The sequence below is a fragment of the Schistocerca piceifrons genome, chromosome 3, assembly GCF_021461385.2.
Source record: "Schistocerca piceifrons isolate TAMUIC-IGC-003096 chromosome 3, iqSchPice1.1, whole genome shotgun sequence".
Classification (NCBI taxonomy): Eukaryota; Metazoa; Arthropoda; class Insecta; order Orthoptera; family Acrididae; genus Schistocerca; species Schistocerca piceifrons.
Genome location: NC_060140.1, coordinates 648,806,193 through 648,825,043, shown reverse-complemented (window position 1 = coordinate 648,825,043; position 18,851 = coordinate 648,806,193). Strand labels below are relative to the sequence as shown.

General features: G+C 42.0%; 1 protein-coding gene across 1 annotated transcript; it reads left to right on the top strand.

Annotated features, from left to right (window-relative positions):
• The first annotated feature begins 1,553 nt into the window (after positions 1-1,553).
• On the top strand, positions 1,554-15,916 carry LOC124788935 (trypsin-2-like). The gene is made up of 2 exons (XM_047256221.1): positions 1,554-1,937; positions 15,554-15,916. Exons 1-2 carry the CDS (start codon positions 1,554-1,556, stop codon positions 15,914-15,916), a joined length of 747 nt encoding a protein of 248 aa, XP_047112177.1.
• The last annotated feature ends 2,935 nt before the right edge of the window (positions 15,917-18,851 follow it).

The following is an 18,851-nucleotide window of genomic DNA, read 5'->3' as shown; positions in this document are numbered from 1 at the left end:
TCTGTATTCCTGATTTTCCCGGAACATGTTTGTACTTCCTTCTTTCATCAATCAACTGAAGTATTTCCTCTGTTACCCATGGTTTCTTCGCAGCTACCTTCTTTGTACCCATGTTTTCCTTCCCAACTTCTGTGATGGCCCGTTTTAGAGATGTCCATTCCTCTTCAACTGTACTGCCTACTGCGCTATTCCTTATTGTTGTATCTATAGCGTTAGAGAACTTCAAACGTATCTCGTCATTCCTTAGTACTTCCGTATCCCACTTCTTTGCGTATTAATTCTTCCTGACTAATGTCTTGAACTTCAGCCTACTCTTCATCACTACTATATTGTGATCTGAGTCTATATCTGCTCCTGGGTACGCCTTACAATCCAGTATCTGATTTCGGAATCTCTGTCTGACCATGATGTAATCTAATTGAAATCTTCCCGTATCTCCCGGCCTTTTCCAAGTATACCTCCTCGTCTTGTGATTCTTCAACAGGGTATTCGCTATTACTAGCTGAAACTTGTTACAGAACTCAATTAGTCTTCCTCCTCTTTCATTCCTTGTTCCAAGCCCATATTCTCCTGTAACCTTTTCTTCTACTCCTTCCCCTACAACTGCATTCCAGTCGCCCATGACTATTAGATTTTCGTCCCCCTTTACATACTGCATTACCCTTGCAATATCCTCATACATTTTCTCTATCTGTTCATCTTCAGCTTGCGACGTCGGCATGTATACCTGAACTATCGTTGTCGGTGTTGGCCTGCTGTCGATTCTGATTAGAACAACCCGGTCACTGAACTGTTCACAGTAACACACCCTCTGCCCTACCTTCCTATTCATAACGAATCCTACTCCTGTTATACCATTTTCTGGTGCTGTTGATATTACCCAATACTCATCTGACCAGAAATCCTTGTCTTCCTTCCACTTCACTTCACTGACCCCTACTATATCTAGATTGAGCCTTTGCATTTCCCTTTTCAGATTTTCTACTTTCCCTAACACGTTCAAGCTTCTGACATTCCACGCCCCGACTCGTAGAACGTTATCCTTTCGTTGATTATTCAATCTTTTTCTCATGGTAACCTCCCCCTTGGCAGTCCCCTCCCGGAGATCCGAATGGGGGACTATTCCGGAATCTTTTGCCAATGGAGAGATCATCATGACACTTCTTCAATTACAGGCCACATGTCCTGTGGATACACGCTAGTGTACAATCGTGCAAACACCGAACCTCATTCATTTAATCATTTGACTCTCTTCCAGTCAAGGGATAAACCAGTGGACAATTCATTATGTGGGAAGCTCAGGCAGACCTTTGTTCATTGGTGGAAACTTACTAGTGGGTTATTCGTGGACATGCAATACTTTACAGATAATTTTAGCACGTTGATACTTCGCTTATGGTAATAGCTAGAGCCGTTAGGAGAGGCTGGCGCAACTGATAATAAATCTGTTTCGATTCAAAGCGACTGATAAATCTGGAGAGGTGCAGATAACTCGTGAGGCAGTTGCTGGTACACAACGCGGACGACAGTGTTGTCTGGCTGTCCCGACAGAGATGTGTCCGGCCCTCACCTTGTGGCTGCTGGCCGCAGCCTGCAGTGTAGCACCCACACTAGGGGGCGACGACCGTGTTCTGGGGGGCGAGCCGGCGGACATCTCGCAGTTCCCCTGGCAGGTCTCCGTGGAGTATGTGGAGGCGCACCGCTGCGGCGCCTCCATCGTCAGCGCCAACTGGGTGATGACGGCTGCGTGGTGCATCTGGGGCACCGAACCGATTTATTACGTGCTGCGGGTCGGTACATCTATACGCGAGAGTGGCGGCGCCACATACACGGTGTCCGATTTGTTCTGGCACGAAGATTTCGATTATGTTTTGACAGATAGAGACATTGGTTTCTTCGAGATCTCTGGCTCCATCTCGTTTGACGACAACGTTCAGGTATTCTGTACAGAAATATTTCATTCAGAAAAATCTTACAAAATCAAACTACGGTCGCACAATGAATTTCCACTCTGTAGCGAAGTGTGAGTTGGTTTGAATCTTCCTGGTAAATTACAACTGTTTGGCGGACCTGATATCGAACTTGGAACTTTTGCCTTTTAAGGGACAAATACTTAACCGATACGTTTGTAATATTTATATTATATGTAGGATCTCCTTCCTCTCTTTCACCCCTTCCATTGCTCTGCAGAACTACGTGCATTAGCCTGGGTACAGTGCCAGTGTTGATTAGAATACACTCTGGAATTGTTTGAAGGTCGTCATCACTCCGTTTTACATAGTTGAAAATTGGCGACCCACCACAAATACTCTTAAGAATATCTCCATTTTTCCCCGACTTCTACATCTCGGAGTGCCTAGCGTCATGTTTGGTATGTCTTCTCCATTATCTGGTTCGTCCATCATCTTGGTGGTCGTCCCTACTACCTTTTACCTTCGACTTTGCCACTGATGATCATTTTTTCCAAGTTATCCTCCTGTCGTAGAGTTATATGACCAAATAACTGCAGGATTCACTGGAAACACCCTGTGTTCTTGAAGGATTGATTTGATTGGTCTTTCTGTCTATCCATGATATTCTCAGCAACCTCTTCCAAGTCCATATGTCAAAAGATCAAGTCTTTTTGGTCCCCTTTTGTTATTGTCTATGTTTCAGCGCAATAAAGGAAAATTGGAAATATTAGAGATTGTGCACTGTTAATTTTGTTGTATGGTTAGGACTCCATCTTTCAAAACACTTTCAGTTTCGGTGCAGCATCCCTATCCAGAACAATCCTGCATTTTATTCACTGTGTTGGCCACCCTCTTTCTGAATCACAGAGCCCAAGTAGACAAAGTGATCCACTTCTCATATTCTGATAGTACGTCAGCGGCTGATATTGATTCACCTCTGTCAGTTATCATGATCTTTGTCATTTTCTTACTGATTGACAGTCTAAGTTTTTCATTTTCTGTCTTAACCCTACCCGGTAGTTTCTTTATTTACAGTTTTGATTCTGTGCACAGTACAGTGTCATCACCAAAACTTAAATTACGGACTCTTCGTCCTGCAATTTTGATCCCACCAGCCCAGCCAGGAAGACTCTTTCTCGTAACATATTCTCCATAGTTGTTAAACAGAACCGATGATAGAATGCAGTCATGTCTAGCTCCTTTACATGGTTCAAAAGGTCTTGAAATACTTTTTCCTAGTCTGATTATTGCCTTCCCATCATAGAACTGTGGGGCGTACTTGCAGACATGGGCGTTCACGAACATCTTATTACCTTTATCACATTCGAAGGCCATGCTATAGTCATAGAAACGAAGACTAACGGGGTATTGAATTCGCTAAATTTTTCAACTAGAGGGCTGACATTAAGAATCTGCTCTCGTGTTAGTTTATTACGCCTTGTGCCTTCGGAAGGTAGTGGGAGCAAAGTACTTGGAGTGGAACGTTATTAACAAAATGGCATAGAAACCAGGCGGCAGTTATAAGAGCCGAAGAAGGCATACTTTGCTATTAGGAAGTTTGAAATTAAAATTATGCCGCCTTTCTGATACCATTTCTGTTGTTTCATTTCATTAGAAATTACATGTTGCTTCTTTATGAGATGAATTGTGGTAAATCATATACAATTCGTCGTGGAACTAAGGGTCTCCAACTTAGACATTAAAATGAACTTCTTCGAATGAACTCCTTGGCAAGTGAACTGTCATTTTCTTTTCCTAAAGGTTTAAAATGAAAATATTATCTCCGTTAGGATAGAAAGAAGTGAAATGCAGATTTGAAAACTAAACTAATCGTACTGACAAGACTTGAATTAAATGAATTTCTTTCTCATTGACCTAAAAATTACTCTTCAATATAATTTTAAAAGAAGGCATTACTTTCAGTAGCATAACAAATAAATAAAAACACATATAAATACTAAAAACTAAGTTTAAAGTTAAAAGTTTCTCTGTGTTTGAATGTTCCAGTTAGCAAACTGGTAAATTTTCATTAGTAGATTTTTTGATTTGTTCATCCTCCTGATGCTTTGTTATCATATTTAGCCGGTAAACTGCTTTAATTTTTTTCCTTTTCCGTTAAAATGTGCTGCACCATCTGTCCCTTTAGCAAGGTCACTGCTCGTCTTTTAGTCTAAGAATAGGATGCTTCATCTGGACTAACTCGTCTATGCAGTGTAACTGTGCTGTGAGTCGTATATAAAACATAAGATTCTGTCTGCAGAGGAACCATATTACCTTTACATTGCCACACGTTTATCTACACGATATGATCAAAAGTATCCGGACATCCCTATCCAATGCATATTTGACCACTACATGACGCAACAACATGCAGGTACGCTAGTATAAAAGACTGCAGGGAGTATTGTGTTTTCAGTAGAGAAGAGGTAACACTAGAGCCGGCCGACCAGGAAAGTTTAGTGACCTCGAACGTGCACTATTTCATTGGATGTCACCTGAGTAACAAATCCATTTAGGATATTTCAACCCTTCTGATGCCGCCAAGGCCGAAGGCTGGCGAGGCGATATGAATATGAAGTGGAAGCGTGGAGGAACAACCACAGCTAAAGTGAGACCAGGCAGACCTCATGTAATGAAGGACAGCAACCGTAGAGCATTTCGGGGATTGACTGTAAAAACTCTCATGAAGGAAGCAATGTTAGGGTATAACGTCCCGTAGACATCTAGGTCATCAGAGACGGAGCACAGGCCCGCGGTGGTGAAGAAACAATTTCGAAGCAACCATACCGGCATTGGACTGGAGAAGTTTAGGGAAATCACCGAAACCCTAAATCTGGATGGCAGGACGCGGATATGAACCTGCGAGTACGGTGTGCTAACAATTGCGACACCTCCATCGGTAAAAATCGCATGAGACTTGAGACAGGAATCTCTCGTGAGTTTAAAACTGCTACCAGTGGTAAAAGTAAAATAGAGTTTCTCGGGGTGTTTGTATCAGACTGCAGAAGAAGGCTGTTCTATATTGACAATGGGTCAAATCACCGCTTTCCGACCTTGTGCAATAGCGCTGCCGGCCGGAGTGGCCGTGCGGTTCTAGGCGCTACAGTCTGGAGTCGCGTGACCGCTACGGTCGCAGGTTCGAATCCTGCCTCGGGCATGGATGTGTGTGATGTCCTTAGGTTAGTTAGGTTTAATTAGTTCTAAGTTCTAGGGGACTGATGACCACAGTAGTTAAGTCCCATAGTGCTCAGAGCCATTGAATCATTTTTTTGCAATAGCGCTATCTTTCTCTTTCCTTACGCTTGTCTCGCCCGCCCCGTCCCGACCTTTTCCAAAACTTCACCTCCGTTTTCTTCGTAATTGCCAAATGTTTATGTGCAGTGGGTGTGGAGGACTGAGTCTGATGGGACACGATTACCCGTGCAAAAGAAGTTTAAATAATAATAATGATAATAATAATAACTTTAAATTTGCTTTCTGCAGTTTATGTGACAAACTTATTTTGTCATCTCTTTTTTGGGAGTGATTATCATATCCACAAGAAAACCTAAATCGGGCAAGGTAGAAGAATCTTTTTAGCCATTCGCCAAGTGTACAAGTTCGGTGGGTCGACAACATATTCCTGTCATGTGACACACATGCCGTCACCAGTGTCGTATAGAATATATCAGAGCTGTTTTCCTGTGGAGGAATCGGTTGACCTATGACCTTGCGATCAAATGTTTTCGGTTCCCATTGGAGAGGCACGTCCTTTCGTCTACTAATCGCACGGTTTTGCGTTGCGGTCGCAAAACACAGACACTAAACTTATTACAATGAACAGAGACGTCAATGAACGAACGGACAGATCATAACTTTGCGAAAATAAAGAAAGTAAACTTTTCACTCGAGGGAAAACTTGAACCAAGGACCTCTCGTTCCGCAGCTGCTCAGGCTAACCACGGGACCACGGCGCTCCTGAGCTCACACTGTTCTTGATGTTGCCTATCTGCGTCATGGACTACTCAGTTTGTATATTTTGCTTAATTTTTTCATAGTTCCACACAACTTCTTCCTGTTTTCTCGATTGATCTGTGTTCAGTTTTTCAAGGCCTATCCACTGTGCCAACTTATAACTAAATCTGAGGGGGGTGCGATGGGGAGGTTCCCTTGTGAGCAGCTTAGGAAATTCTTCCTTCGACAAATTCTGGTAGAATTCGAGCAAACCTTTGGTATTATAAAATAAAACCTTTCGGTATTCATCGGTTTGCAAGTGGATTAGTTTGAAATGTAAGTAGAAAGGTGCACTTTCAATTGCCGGGCTTTACCAACAATTCAAACGTTGGCTGCAAGTTAGTAATTTCCTGAAACAAGAACAAAACTAAATGGTAATAAATGAGAGTAGCGTATAAAGTTGCTTTGAAGTATTAAAAGGCGATATGTTTCAATAAAAAGGTACTGTTTACTGTTGTTTTTAATTTAATGTTATGCTTGTACATTTAACAAAATCGACTTTATTTTACTCTTAGTGGTATACCGGTGCATTAACTGGAGTCGGTTGCCTAACTCATTTTTAGGGGATTGTAGCAATTTGACAAATTTTTCAAAGCGTGCTACTTCCCGCGCATATGCTGTAAAATAAAACCAAAGTACCGTTTTGAATAAAGCACTTTTAAAAATCCAGATACCTAACTAAGTAAAGAGTTGCTTACCTCTATAGAAAAGTTGTTTTTTCAGGAGCTGAAGTTTACTGCTAAAAATCCTAAATCAACTGCCCATTCAGGGTCATGCATGAGTGGCTCTAGTTTCCCTTGTCCTCTAAAAATTGAGCCACGGCGTGGCGCAGTCGAAAAATGCGGGAAATTATTTATCTCTTGCTCAGTCACCGTCCATGAGCATGGCACGACATATCTGGATACTCCTCTTCAAATGAAATAAAAAATTCTTTGAAATGACGATGAATGAGTCCATGAGAACGAATACATTTCACGATGCGCACCACAACATTCATTACATCTTGAACTCCGATAACTTTTGCACAAACAACCTCTTCGTGGGCAAAACAATAAGCGGAAGATAAATTCAGTGTGTTAAGCTTTCTCCGCAGTAGGCCAATAATCCTTTTAACTTTACCATGCATTGCTGGCACCTCGTCTGTGGTTACAAAAAAGAGCTTTCTTCAAGTGAGTCCTATTCTTTCAGTTGTCATTTCGATCGCTTCTCACATATCCACTGCTGCAGCAGTGTCCTTTATCGACATCATATCCATGAGCTCTTCCGTTACATTTAGGTCGTCATTCACGCCACGAAAAAAACGGCTAACTGATCCATGGACTCATCAAGCCCGCCTGGACGTTTTCAAATTTGGCTGACAGTTGTTCATGAAATTCCCGGCAATGTCGCTGCTTCGCCATATTTTATCGTTCTAGAAAACGGGTATTCTGCTGTATGTGGGAGATATTGTGGGACTTACTGTCTCTACTACATCCAACAAAATATTGTTTATTAATGGCCCTTCACCAAGCGGCTTCCGTGCTCTTGCTAAACATAAAGCAACTTTACAACTAGTTCTGAATCCTTCAAGGTACCCTTCATCTTCGTCGCACTAAATCAGAGAAAAAAAGAATGGGTTTGGGAATAGTACAAGCGAAAACGAAAACGAATACACAATTGAGAGGAATGTAAACAAACTTCAGTTCGTTTCGCAGATCCTTTGATCAAAGTAAATATGATAAAGTGCTGATACAAGCCTCATTTGTGGGTATAGAATTCTCTGGCGCTAAAGTTTGCACTGTAATTTTTTTTTCTCTGGCTTCCCCTATGATTTCAGTATACTATTGTGATTGCAATTTGCTATAGTGTCTTCAAATAGATGATTTTCTTACACATATAATTTCTGTACGGCAGATTTGACATTTGGCGCTATTGTCACAACTAACAAATAAAGAAAGAATTTCCCATTCCAGTTTAAATGGACTTTCGGAAATCTTTGCTTTCTTGGAGCAGATTGTTCCAGTATTCGAGTAACGGTCTTTCGCTTATCTATTTCAGTGATGAATATGCCTTCCGTCAACGTTCTCGGCAGTGCACCACGGCGGCTTCACCACGCAAGCCGAGATGAGGCAAATGAAGCCCAGTTCGACCGAAGAACTGTGCAAACACACTTTGCAATTCACCTTGCAAGCGCGCGATTTGTCGAATGTGAAAGGTCCCGAACTAGAAAAATGGGTTGAAAAGGACGGAGTAGAATGATTGAGCCGCTCCTCATAAGCCACACATTTATATGGTGAATGCTGAGCGATGCTTGAGATGGTTTGAAGAGCGGCCCCACAAAACATCGATTACCTGAAATAAAGGGATTTTGACTGATGAATCACGTTGTAGCCTGTGTGGGCTGGGATTGCGAATCCGTGGCGAACGATACCTGCCATCATCCAAAGTGCCAACGGTGAAGTACAGAGGAGGTGATCTGACACTATGGGGGTATTTTCGTGGTTAGGATTGTGATCCATAATTGCGCTTAAGGAACTGGTAAATGCGAAAGGAGGTGAACAAATTTTACCACAGTGTGTACTGCATGCAGCAGAACAGTTCGAGGGCGATGAGTGATTTTACCAGCAAGACAACGCATAATGCAATATTTCTGATTCATTTGTTTGTGGACATTAACATTTCTGAAATGGGTTGGCCGACCCAGAGTACCGAGCTGATCCCAAAGAAATATCTTTGGAAAGAGTTGGAAGGTTGACTTCGCTCCAGACCCCAGCATCCTATATCACAACCTTCTGCGGTCTCGGGTTTTGAGGAAGAATGGGCTACCACTCCTACGCAAATTTTCTGGCACCTCATTGAAAGTGTTCTTTGCAGAGTTCAAGTCTTCATAAATGTGCATGGTGGACACTGATAGGTGTTCACATACTTTTAACCAGATACTACACGTTCGTCCAAGTGCAGTAGGTTGCACCTGATGTAGTTTGGTGTGTCTGACAGATGAACTGTTTGGTTTTTTGCGTTGGTCGGGGTTTTCCTGTTTGCAGCCAAGTACCTCGTTGACCTCACATTGGTTCATAAGTGTGAGTCCCGAATATTTTCCGAGACTTTGCTCCAGCTTTATTCCATAGACTTTTGCTTTGTTCTATTCTTCCCTTCCTTTTCTGCCATGTTGCTGCTGACTGCTTCGATTTTGTATAGATCTTTGTCTGGAATTGTTCTTTCGATGAAGCTGTACTCTTAGAGAAAATGTTTTAGGTGACCTCTGCTGATAATTTGACTAAGGGGTGCTGGTATTTACTGAGCTATGTATCTTGGTAATTGCTGTACGTGAGCGACTCTGTTTATTTCGGATATCATATAGCTACTGACCAAACGTATACTCATGTCCAGAAAAAACAGAACACAGTGAACCATGGGAGGTAGGACGTTCATATTCACAGGACGTTGCAGTAGTATGTTCTCCAGAAATGATTAGCATTTGAACTACGTCGGCCGGCGATTTCAAGGTAAACGTCGACATCACGACGCAACGCCACCTACCGGTAAAATGTGCCTATGGATCTCGTTGTCGCTGTAAACCGATGATAATAGATCTGTGTAATCTGAGCAGACGTGCGGGATTTCTCACAGACGTATATGCCTTTCGTAAGGTCAAATCAATGAGCCTGAAAGAGGGCGCGTTATTGGCATGAGAGGACGTAATGCTTCCATCCGGCAAAATACTACTCGTGTGGAACGAAATGTTTCGGCAGTGCAACGGGCGTATGCAGAATAGTTCACAGAAGGCCGTAGAACACGAGGAAATGGGTCAGGTTGCACCGCCCAGACCACCCCCGGAAAGATCGACACCTCAACCTAATGTCATTGCAGGAGAGATCTGCGTCGTCCTCGGCTAAAAAATGATTCAAATGGCTCTAAGTACGATGGGACTTAACATCTGAGGTCATCAGTCCCCTAGATGTAGAACTACTTAAACATAAATAACCTAAGGACAGCACACACATCCATGCCCGAGGCAGGATTCGAACCTGCGACCGTAGCAGCGACGCAGTTCCGAACTGAAGCGCCTAGAAGCGCTCAGCCACATCGGCGTCCTCGGCTATGGTGTAACAATGAAACAGTGTGCACACTATCAGCAGGGACAGTCCGTCCCTTTATTACGGCATCGGTTGAGTCCACATCTCCGCTTACCTTTGATGAATGTGTAGAAACACGCTAGACGGCAGTGGTGTGTGAACGACGTCGCTGGCGACAGGAATGGCACCATAATGTTTTCGGACGAATCCAGGTTCTCTTTTTTTGAAAATGATGGCCGCATTTTGGTTCTCCGCAGACCGGGGGGGGGGGGAGTAGCATCACAGTAACTGCTTTCACACTAGACGAACAGCACCAACTCAATGCCTTATGGTGTAGCGCGCTACTGCGTACAATCACAAATCGCAGTTGGTGCATGTCCAGGCCACTGTCACCCATGTGACCTAAGTGAATGACATACTACGACCTGTAGCATACAGTTTCTGCACAACACCCCAAATGCCATTCTTCAGTAAGACAATGCATGAGCACATGTTTCGGCTCGAACACGTGTCATCTTGGTGGCACAGGATGTCAGCCTTCTGCCCTGGGAAAGCCAGATCACCGGACTTGCCGCCAATCGAAAATGTATCGGATATGGTGAAACGAAGAGTGCAGGACTGTGACCCAATGCCAACCACCACAGATGAACTTTGGAAATGAAAGCAGCATGGATGGATATTGCACAGGACGAAATTTGCGCCTTATACGCATTGGTGCTTCAACGCATGGAACAAATTATCAAGGCCCATGGCGAACACGACATATTCTGAAGCGAGGTGACTGAAATGTTAATAATTTCTGGAGAACTCACTAACGTACAAGTCCTATGAATACGAACATCCTCTATGTAGTCGTTCAAGATATTCCTTTTTTTTGTTTTTTTTTTTTTTGTAACAGGTGTGTAATTTTTGTACTGCTTTTGGATTTTTCAAACTGTTTTGTTGTATGCTGACTGTAGTTTAGCCAATAATTTGTTCTTCCGCTCAAAATTCTACATATCTACCAATGTTCAGAAGTCCCGTCTTATTTCGGTTTAATTTGTTTCATGTTCTGGCTTCATAATTCCTTATGATTTAACGCGCTTCTTCCCTCTCATTTTCTTCCATCCCCAGGAATCGCACGTATGTGGTCCGTGTATGCTTGGCATATGATCTTCTGATCACACATTTGTAATCCATAAAGTTGTTGCCCCAGGGTAAAGAGAAAATCATCAACAGCTATTGCATATAGCGCTAAGGAGACGGGGTAATCTTGTCGTACCGAATTATTAATTTGTAGTAGTCTACGTACTTGTCCGTTTACCCTGTGTCCGGACATGCCAATTTTGGGAGGTTCTTTGCTGTGTCAGTTACTTTTTGGGAAGTTCAATGCTTTCACAGTCTGGAAAAGACAAATGGTTGACTTTATCAAAGGCTTTTTCGATGTCAAGCGATATGATTGCGCATTGCAAATAGCGAGCTTCTACTTTTGTTCTGATGCCTCTGTAATCAGTTAAAGTTTGGTGTATCAGCCGATCTTCCTCCACACATGCCTGGTATGTTCCAGTTATAGTGCTGACAACTGAACTGAATCACAGTGTGATCCGCATGAAAATTTTGTAGTCACTGTTGAGCAGTGTTACAGGTCGAAGACTCTGACTGTCTTTCCTCCTCGGTTTTTGGCAATTAGGACCACACCACTGTCCCATCCACAATTATCTCGAGATGCATATGTAAGCAACAGGGCCGTATAAACATTTTTAGTTCTTTTCAGTAGCACCAACTACTTTCACGGTTAGCTCTGTTGCGAAGTGTTCTTCTTCCTCTGGATTTTTTTTTCGTTGTCATATAATAACTCTCTGTGTCTTTTCGTCCGTTGCTATGCTGGTTGCTAGTTCTGTAATGTAACTAAGGATTTCTTCTTTTTTTCAGCTTGTTTGTTCAGTAGCATCGTGCTTGTACACTGTGTTGACAAAGTCATGGGACACCTGCTAATATCACGTCGGGCCTCTTTTTGGCCGGCATAGCGCAACAACTCGACATGACATGGACTCAATAAGACGTCGGAAGTCCCGTGCAGAAACAATGGTCCACACTGCCTCCCTAGCTGTCCATAATTGCGAAAGTGGTGGCGATGAAGTATTTTGTGCACGAACTAAACTCTAGATTACGTCTCATAAATGTTCGATGGGATTCATGTTGGCTACATAATTCGCTCAAATTGTAAAGAACTTTTTCAAACCAATTGCCAACGACGATGGACCGGTGACATGGCGCATCGTTATTTAGGGACATGATGTCCATGAATGTCTGCAGATGTTTTCCAACAAGCAGAACACAGTCAGTTAATGCTCGGTTCAGCTGGACCAGAGGACCCTGTCCACTCCATGTAAACACAGCTCACATTATGAAGCCACCACCAGCTTGCTAAATTCAGTGTTGAAAATTTGGGTCCATAGCTTCGCGGGGTCTGCACCAAACTCGAATCCTACCATCAGCTCTTACGAACTGAAATCAGAACTCACCCGATCACACGGCGATTTTCCTGTCCTTTAGGCCCCAACCTATACTGTCACGAGCCCAGGAGAGGCGCTGCAGGCGCCGTCTTGCTGTTAGCAAGCGCATTCGTGTCGGTCGTCTGCTGCCATAGACCATCAACTTCAAGTTTCGCCGCACTGTCCTAACGTATACGTTCGTCATATGTTCTACATTGATTTTTGCTGTTATTTCACGCAGTGCTGCTTGTCTGTTCGCACTGACAACTCTACGCAAACGCCGCTGCTCTCTGTCGTTAAGTGAAAGCCGTCCGTCGTGAGAGGTAATGCTGAAATTTGGCATTCTCGGCACACTCTTTACACTATGGATCTCGGAATATTGAATTCCCTAGCGACTTCCTTAAAGAAATGTACCATCCGTCTAGCTTCAACTGCCATTCGATATTCAGAGTCTGTTAAATCCCGTTGTGCGGTCATAATCACGTCGCAAACCTTTCCACATGAATCCCTTGTGTACAAATGACAACTCCGCCAATGCACTGGCCTTTTATACCTCGTGTACGCGGTTATACCGCCATTTGTACACTGTGTGATCAAAAGTATCCGGACACCCCCAAAGACATACGTTTTTCATATTAGGTGCACGGTACTGCCACCTACTACTAGGTACTTCACATCAACCATCTCAGTAGTCATTAGGCATCGTGAGAGGGCAGAATGGGGCGCTCCGCAGAACTCACGGACTTCGAACGTGGTCACGTGATTGGGTGTCAATTGTGTCATATGTCTGCACGTGAGATTTTCACACACCGAAACATCCCTAAGTACACTGTTTCCGATTTGACAATTAAGTGGAAACGTGAAGGCTCACGTAGAGCGCAAAAGCGTACGCGCTGACCTCGTCTGTTGACTGACAGAGACCGCCGACTGTTGAAGAGGGTCGTAATGTGTAATAGGCAGACATCTATCCAGACTATCACACAGGAATTGGAAACTGCATCAGGATCCACTGCAAGTACTATGACAGTTAGGCGGGAGGTGAGAAAACTTGGATTTCATGGTCGAGCGACTGCTCATAAGCCACACATCGCCCTGGTAAATGCCAAACAAAGCATCTATTTGTGTATAGAGCGGAAACATTGGACGATTGAACAATGGAAAAACGTTGTGTGGAGTGACGAATCACGGTACACAATGTGGCGATCCAATGGCAGAGTGTGCGTACGGCGAATGCCCGGTGAACGTCATCTGCCAACGTGCATAGTGCCAACAGTAATATTCGGAGGCGGTAGTGTTATGGTGTGGTCGTGTTTCTCATGGAGGTGGCTTGCGCCCCTTGTTTTGCGTGGTACTATCACAGCACAGGGCTACACTGATGTTTTAAGTATCTTCTGGCTTCCCACTGGTTGAAGAGCAATTCGGGAATTGCGATTGCATCTTTCAACACGATCAAACACCTGTTCATAATACAAGGCCTGTTGCGGAGTGGTTATACGACAATAACATTCCTGTAACGGACTAGCCTGGACAGAGTCCTGATCTAATTCCTATAGAACACCTTTGGGATGTTTTGCAATGCCGACTTCGTTCCAGGTCTCACCGACCGACAACGATACTTCTCCTCAATTCAGAACACCGTGAAGAACGGGCTGCCATTCCCCAAGAAACCTTCCAGCACCTGATTCAACGTATGCCTGCGAGAGTGGAAACTGACATCAAGGCTAAGGGTGGGCCAATACTATATTCAATTGCATCAGTACCGATGGAGGGCGTCACGAATCTGTAAGTCATTTTCAGCCAGATGTCCTGATACTTTTGATTACATAGTGTATATGTGCACATCGCTATCAAATGACTTTGTCGCCTGGGTGCAATTATCATATCTGTAAGTAGTTTCAGGTTTCTTTTTTTATTTTCTTGTATAACGTGATACATTGATGCCGTTTCTTGGTGTACAACTTTTTGAAAATGCTTTGTTAATTAGCATAGACTTTGCTATTACTGTTGCATCAAGTTTTAACTAGTGTCTCAGACGCTTAAAATAAAATTCGGTTTTCTTCTGGTAGAGACAGTTTTCGCAAGCGTAAACAAATGAAATCGTATGGCATTGTTGGCGGGGATTCCTCATGGTTTATATTATAGCTGGTTTTGTAAACTTCATCCACCAGTTAATACTGTAGCTGAATTGTACGCTGGGAACTTTCTTTCTTTTCTACCCAGATATTATGAAAGGCAGCACAGCGTCTTGTGTCTTCCAGATGAGCTAAGTTTAATTTTCACAATCCTCTTGCTCTGTAGGTTCCTTCTGTCTATAGTACATACGAACGCCACATTATCTGAGATTATGGTTGGCCATAGCTATGACTGCAAAACGTGTTCCCTTAACCTGTATGTTGCATACATTCTGTCAGTACAGCTAGTCATCTTATTTAAGCTCTAACTTATGAAGTGGATGTAACACTCTGATGTTGTTCTTCAGTACCATGTATGTCTGGATGTCTGATTTTGGACCCGGTTACACTGCAAAAATCACCTAAAATATTATTTGTTTGGGATGGATTGTAAAAATGGGACTATCTAATCGTTGAAAAACGCTCCTCTGTTAATTTTTCCTGTAACTGAAGAGCAAAGAAATTAATTAATCTTATATTACAGACCATGCCGGCTGTACCTCTACTATTCGGCATTTCTCTATGTTTGTTACTATGACCCCTTCCCTAGTCATAATCACTGTTCCAAGTTCGTTGTCATTTCTATGATATACTGAGGACCATTAGCCCTAAATTCGATTCAAATAAGAAAGTCACTTCTTACAACATTATGATGTCCGTATCAGCTTATAAGGCACCAGTCCTTGAAATCTAAGAACCTATAAAGCCGCATTACTTTCGATTTTCGTTAAATCGTTGGTTTTATCCAAAAACGTATCTGAACTCATTTGTTTGGTATTCACAACCCTAATAGCACATTAATTTTTAAAGAAAGATTATTTCTTTGTTACTCATATTATCTACACTATTTATTTAATGTTCACCTCTCACAGCGGACTGCCCTGTTATTGCCATCACTGTTTCCATAGGCTGTGGCTCTGGCTACTGAGGAGCTCGAGGCCGGCACCACCGTCACGGTGAGCGGCTGGGGTAGCCTTCAACCTGGGGTGGACTACCCGGAGCAGCTGCACGCCGTCAACACGACTATCATCGACCGTTCCTCCTGCAACGACACCTACGAAGGAATAGTCACAGAGAACATGATTTGCGCTGGTGAGCCAGAAGGCGGCAAAGACGCTTGCAATGGTGACAAAGGTGGTCCCCTGGTTGCGAACTCCACGCAATACGGAATCGTCTCGTGGGGCTATGGCTGTTTTTACCCACCATACCCAGGAGTGTACACCAACATCGTTTCCCTGCGCTCTTGGATTAACGAAACAATTGGTGTCTAATTGTCTGCTTTTCACATTCAAAAAGTTGCCTTCTGTAACCATACACACATTGAGGCATACAAACGTGTACATGGCCAAGAATTGTTTTAGACATGTACCTTCAGCAAAGTCCAGGAGATTTTTTATTTGATTTATGAAATTATTTTGCGCCTGAGCCCTCATTATCAAATAAAAGAAACGCTGTCTTTTCCCAAAGATCAGCCTCAGTAGAGTACGCAGGTGTTAGGGTAGGTTCTCTAAATAACAAAAAGAAGAACTATAACAGGATGCCAATGCACTGACAACACACTAATGTGAAATGAATTTTAATTCCACCTTTCTTTTTTTCGTCAAAAAATAAATGGAAGTTAGCAGTTCTTGATGACTAGAAATTAGTATAACATCTACAATTAAGGAAAGGCGAGGGAGTCATTTAATCCTATATGTATATACCTGAAATAGTGACTCACTCAATTTCATTTTCATGAAGTCACTTTTGCAAGAGCAATCCGCGTTCAGGAAGGGCGTACCTTGACACAAAATAAACCAAAGAAGCCTCTTTTATGAGATCAATACGTTTAAACGCAGAAAATTCAAAAACAAACTTATTTATTAGGTGTTGATGAAATGAACAATGCGCAAAACCAGAAAGGAACGTTTTAGCCAAAAATATAAGAACGCAGTGACATATCCAATGTTACACAATATAGATTACATGTGCCGAATTTAAACAAATTCATAGATGTCAATAAATTATGTCAGACGTGAAACTTAACAAAATTCTTCTCGCAAGGTGGAATTTACTAAAATACTATAGCGTGTTAGGTATGCTTTTCCTGCAGTAGGCATTCTTGTGATTTTAGTTTTATGCGATAGAAAAACATTCATGTAAAGGATACACCATATTGCCAGCAAGAAAAGAAAACACATAGCTATAAAATTCGAAAGAAGGTGTTAGATCTTTCGCTCTATTTTTACAGCATAAAATGATTCTGTAAGAGATTATTTCTTTACTCGTTATAGTTTGATTTTATTCTCATATAATACTTAGCTGCAGGTTTAGGAATCGTAGTCAGAAAAGAGCGCGTTTGGTGACGTAAAACCGTGTTATTTTTAGCTATCCATGCAAAGAAATAGTTTGCATGGTAATAATAACCACACTAAATACATAGACTGCAACTTCCACTTACAAATATTGAAATGAGAAAAACAATATAGCACTGATAGCGTGCAATTTTTGCATCATCGAACTGACCGATTTCAACTCATTTATAGGCTCAGAATCGAACAAACCTAACTTCGTTATTATAGAAATGTAGGGTTTCGTACTATATTACTCAATTAAAGAGGAGTTTGTCCAAATAACATTTTTATAGAACAAAAAGTTACAGGAATGATACAACCTTACATTTCCGAGGCTTGAAGAAGAAGAAGCACGAACTGACAGTTCTAGTGTTTTAAAAAGAACCAATCGAAAAATTCTGTTTCATAGGTATTTAGTATACAAAGATGAACTTGATTTTCTGCTTAAAATAAAAAGTTTTTTACAAGCGTTACTGTTTCGACTCATGTATCATAAAAAGTATGTATCAAAGAGTAATTTCAAAAGCAAGGTAGTTCATCTTCCTGTGAATTGTCATCTCCTTCCAAAATGAAAAACGTATGGCAGCAAGTAATATACAGATGTTCAGCTATGTCATCAGAAGCCCACCTGGAAATATCATTAAAAATACTAGCAAAAAATGTTAACCAAATTTTACAAAATGAAGGCAGCAAGACCATGGAAATAACGTGGGAAAAGAACACATAATGCAAACTGGTTAAGGGTTAAGCGATGTTTTTAGTAATATCTGACATTGTAGGGTGAACGAGAAACAGTAATCTGCATAACATGTTGTAATTTTTAATATTGTTCAGCGCAATAAAACATAAAATTGCAACTTTATGATTCCAAGTTTCTGTTGGCTAACAATCATCCTCACATCACGCTTACTAAAGAATCATACTAAAGAATTAGCATATAAGTACAATTTTGGCCACAAAACCATGGTTATTAAGTGTTATTGAGATCATGCTTACCAAAGAAACAGTTGGCTATAACATCATCGTTACTAAGTGTAGCTCAGACCTAAAGTTGCGTGTCCTACAGGCATTAGATTGCAGCTTCTCACGCATGATGAGTTATTCTCAGATCGCTGTGTTTGTCACATCTGAGTAGTAATCGTTTTGAGACTGATATTAGCGTCCTCTATGTTTTCATATTCTTATGCAATAAGTACTTTAAAACATAGGCATTCCTTAATACAGTTTTGTTAAGTTACTATTATACCACTATCAATGGGATTAAGTTTCTCTTGCTCTTACACCGACCACCCTAACTGGTTCTAACAGAATTTGTAGAATCTAAACTCTCTTAGCTATGTAAGTAATCTTTGCTATCATGCTCACAAGCAAGAGGCAGGTCCTAACTTGTGCCACTAGAGAGTCATGTAATTATATTTCATTATACGAAAAGTAACACCAGGTAAGAGTACAGTGCACGACATATCATATTACTTGCGCAATCGAACTGAAGGCATTAAAGAACTTTGGACATTACCCCCTAGGGGGCTCACGGTTCTTTCTTTTGTTAGTTCGTGCGTGGTGCACACGGGGCCCCAAGCTATTGCAGCCAATGCCTCCTTCGCTTGATCCATTTCCTTCAAGCCACTTTCTCTACCTCTCGTCACTCCTTCCGCATTGTCCCCTCCTTTCCCTCTCTTGGCCTTCTGACTTATGTCGACCTGGCTATCCACCTGGTTTCCTGTATTGGTTGCAATTTTGATCCTTTCGTCTGTTCTTTCATCCTTTTTTGTCTTTTAGACCCCAACTTGAAGTTTGACCTCCATTTCAAAATTTCCTTTTTTTAGTGTGAGCCATTTGGGGAAAATCTCCCTCCCTAGCATCTATGGTGCAG

What these genes read in the sequence shown, in the direction of transcription:
- LOC124788935 (XM_047256221.1), top strand. Translation starts at nt 1,554, where the DNA reads ATGTGTCCGGCCCTCACCTTGTGGCTGCTGGCCGCAGCCTGCAGTGTA. An exon ending in CGTTTGACGACAACGTTCAG is followed by an intron (nt 1,938 to 15,553) that starts GTATTCTGTACA and finishes CTGTTTCCATAG; the next exon opens with GCTGTGGCTCTGGCTACTGA.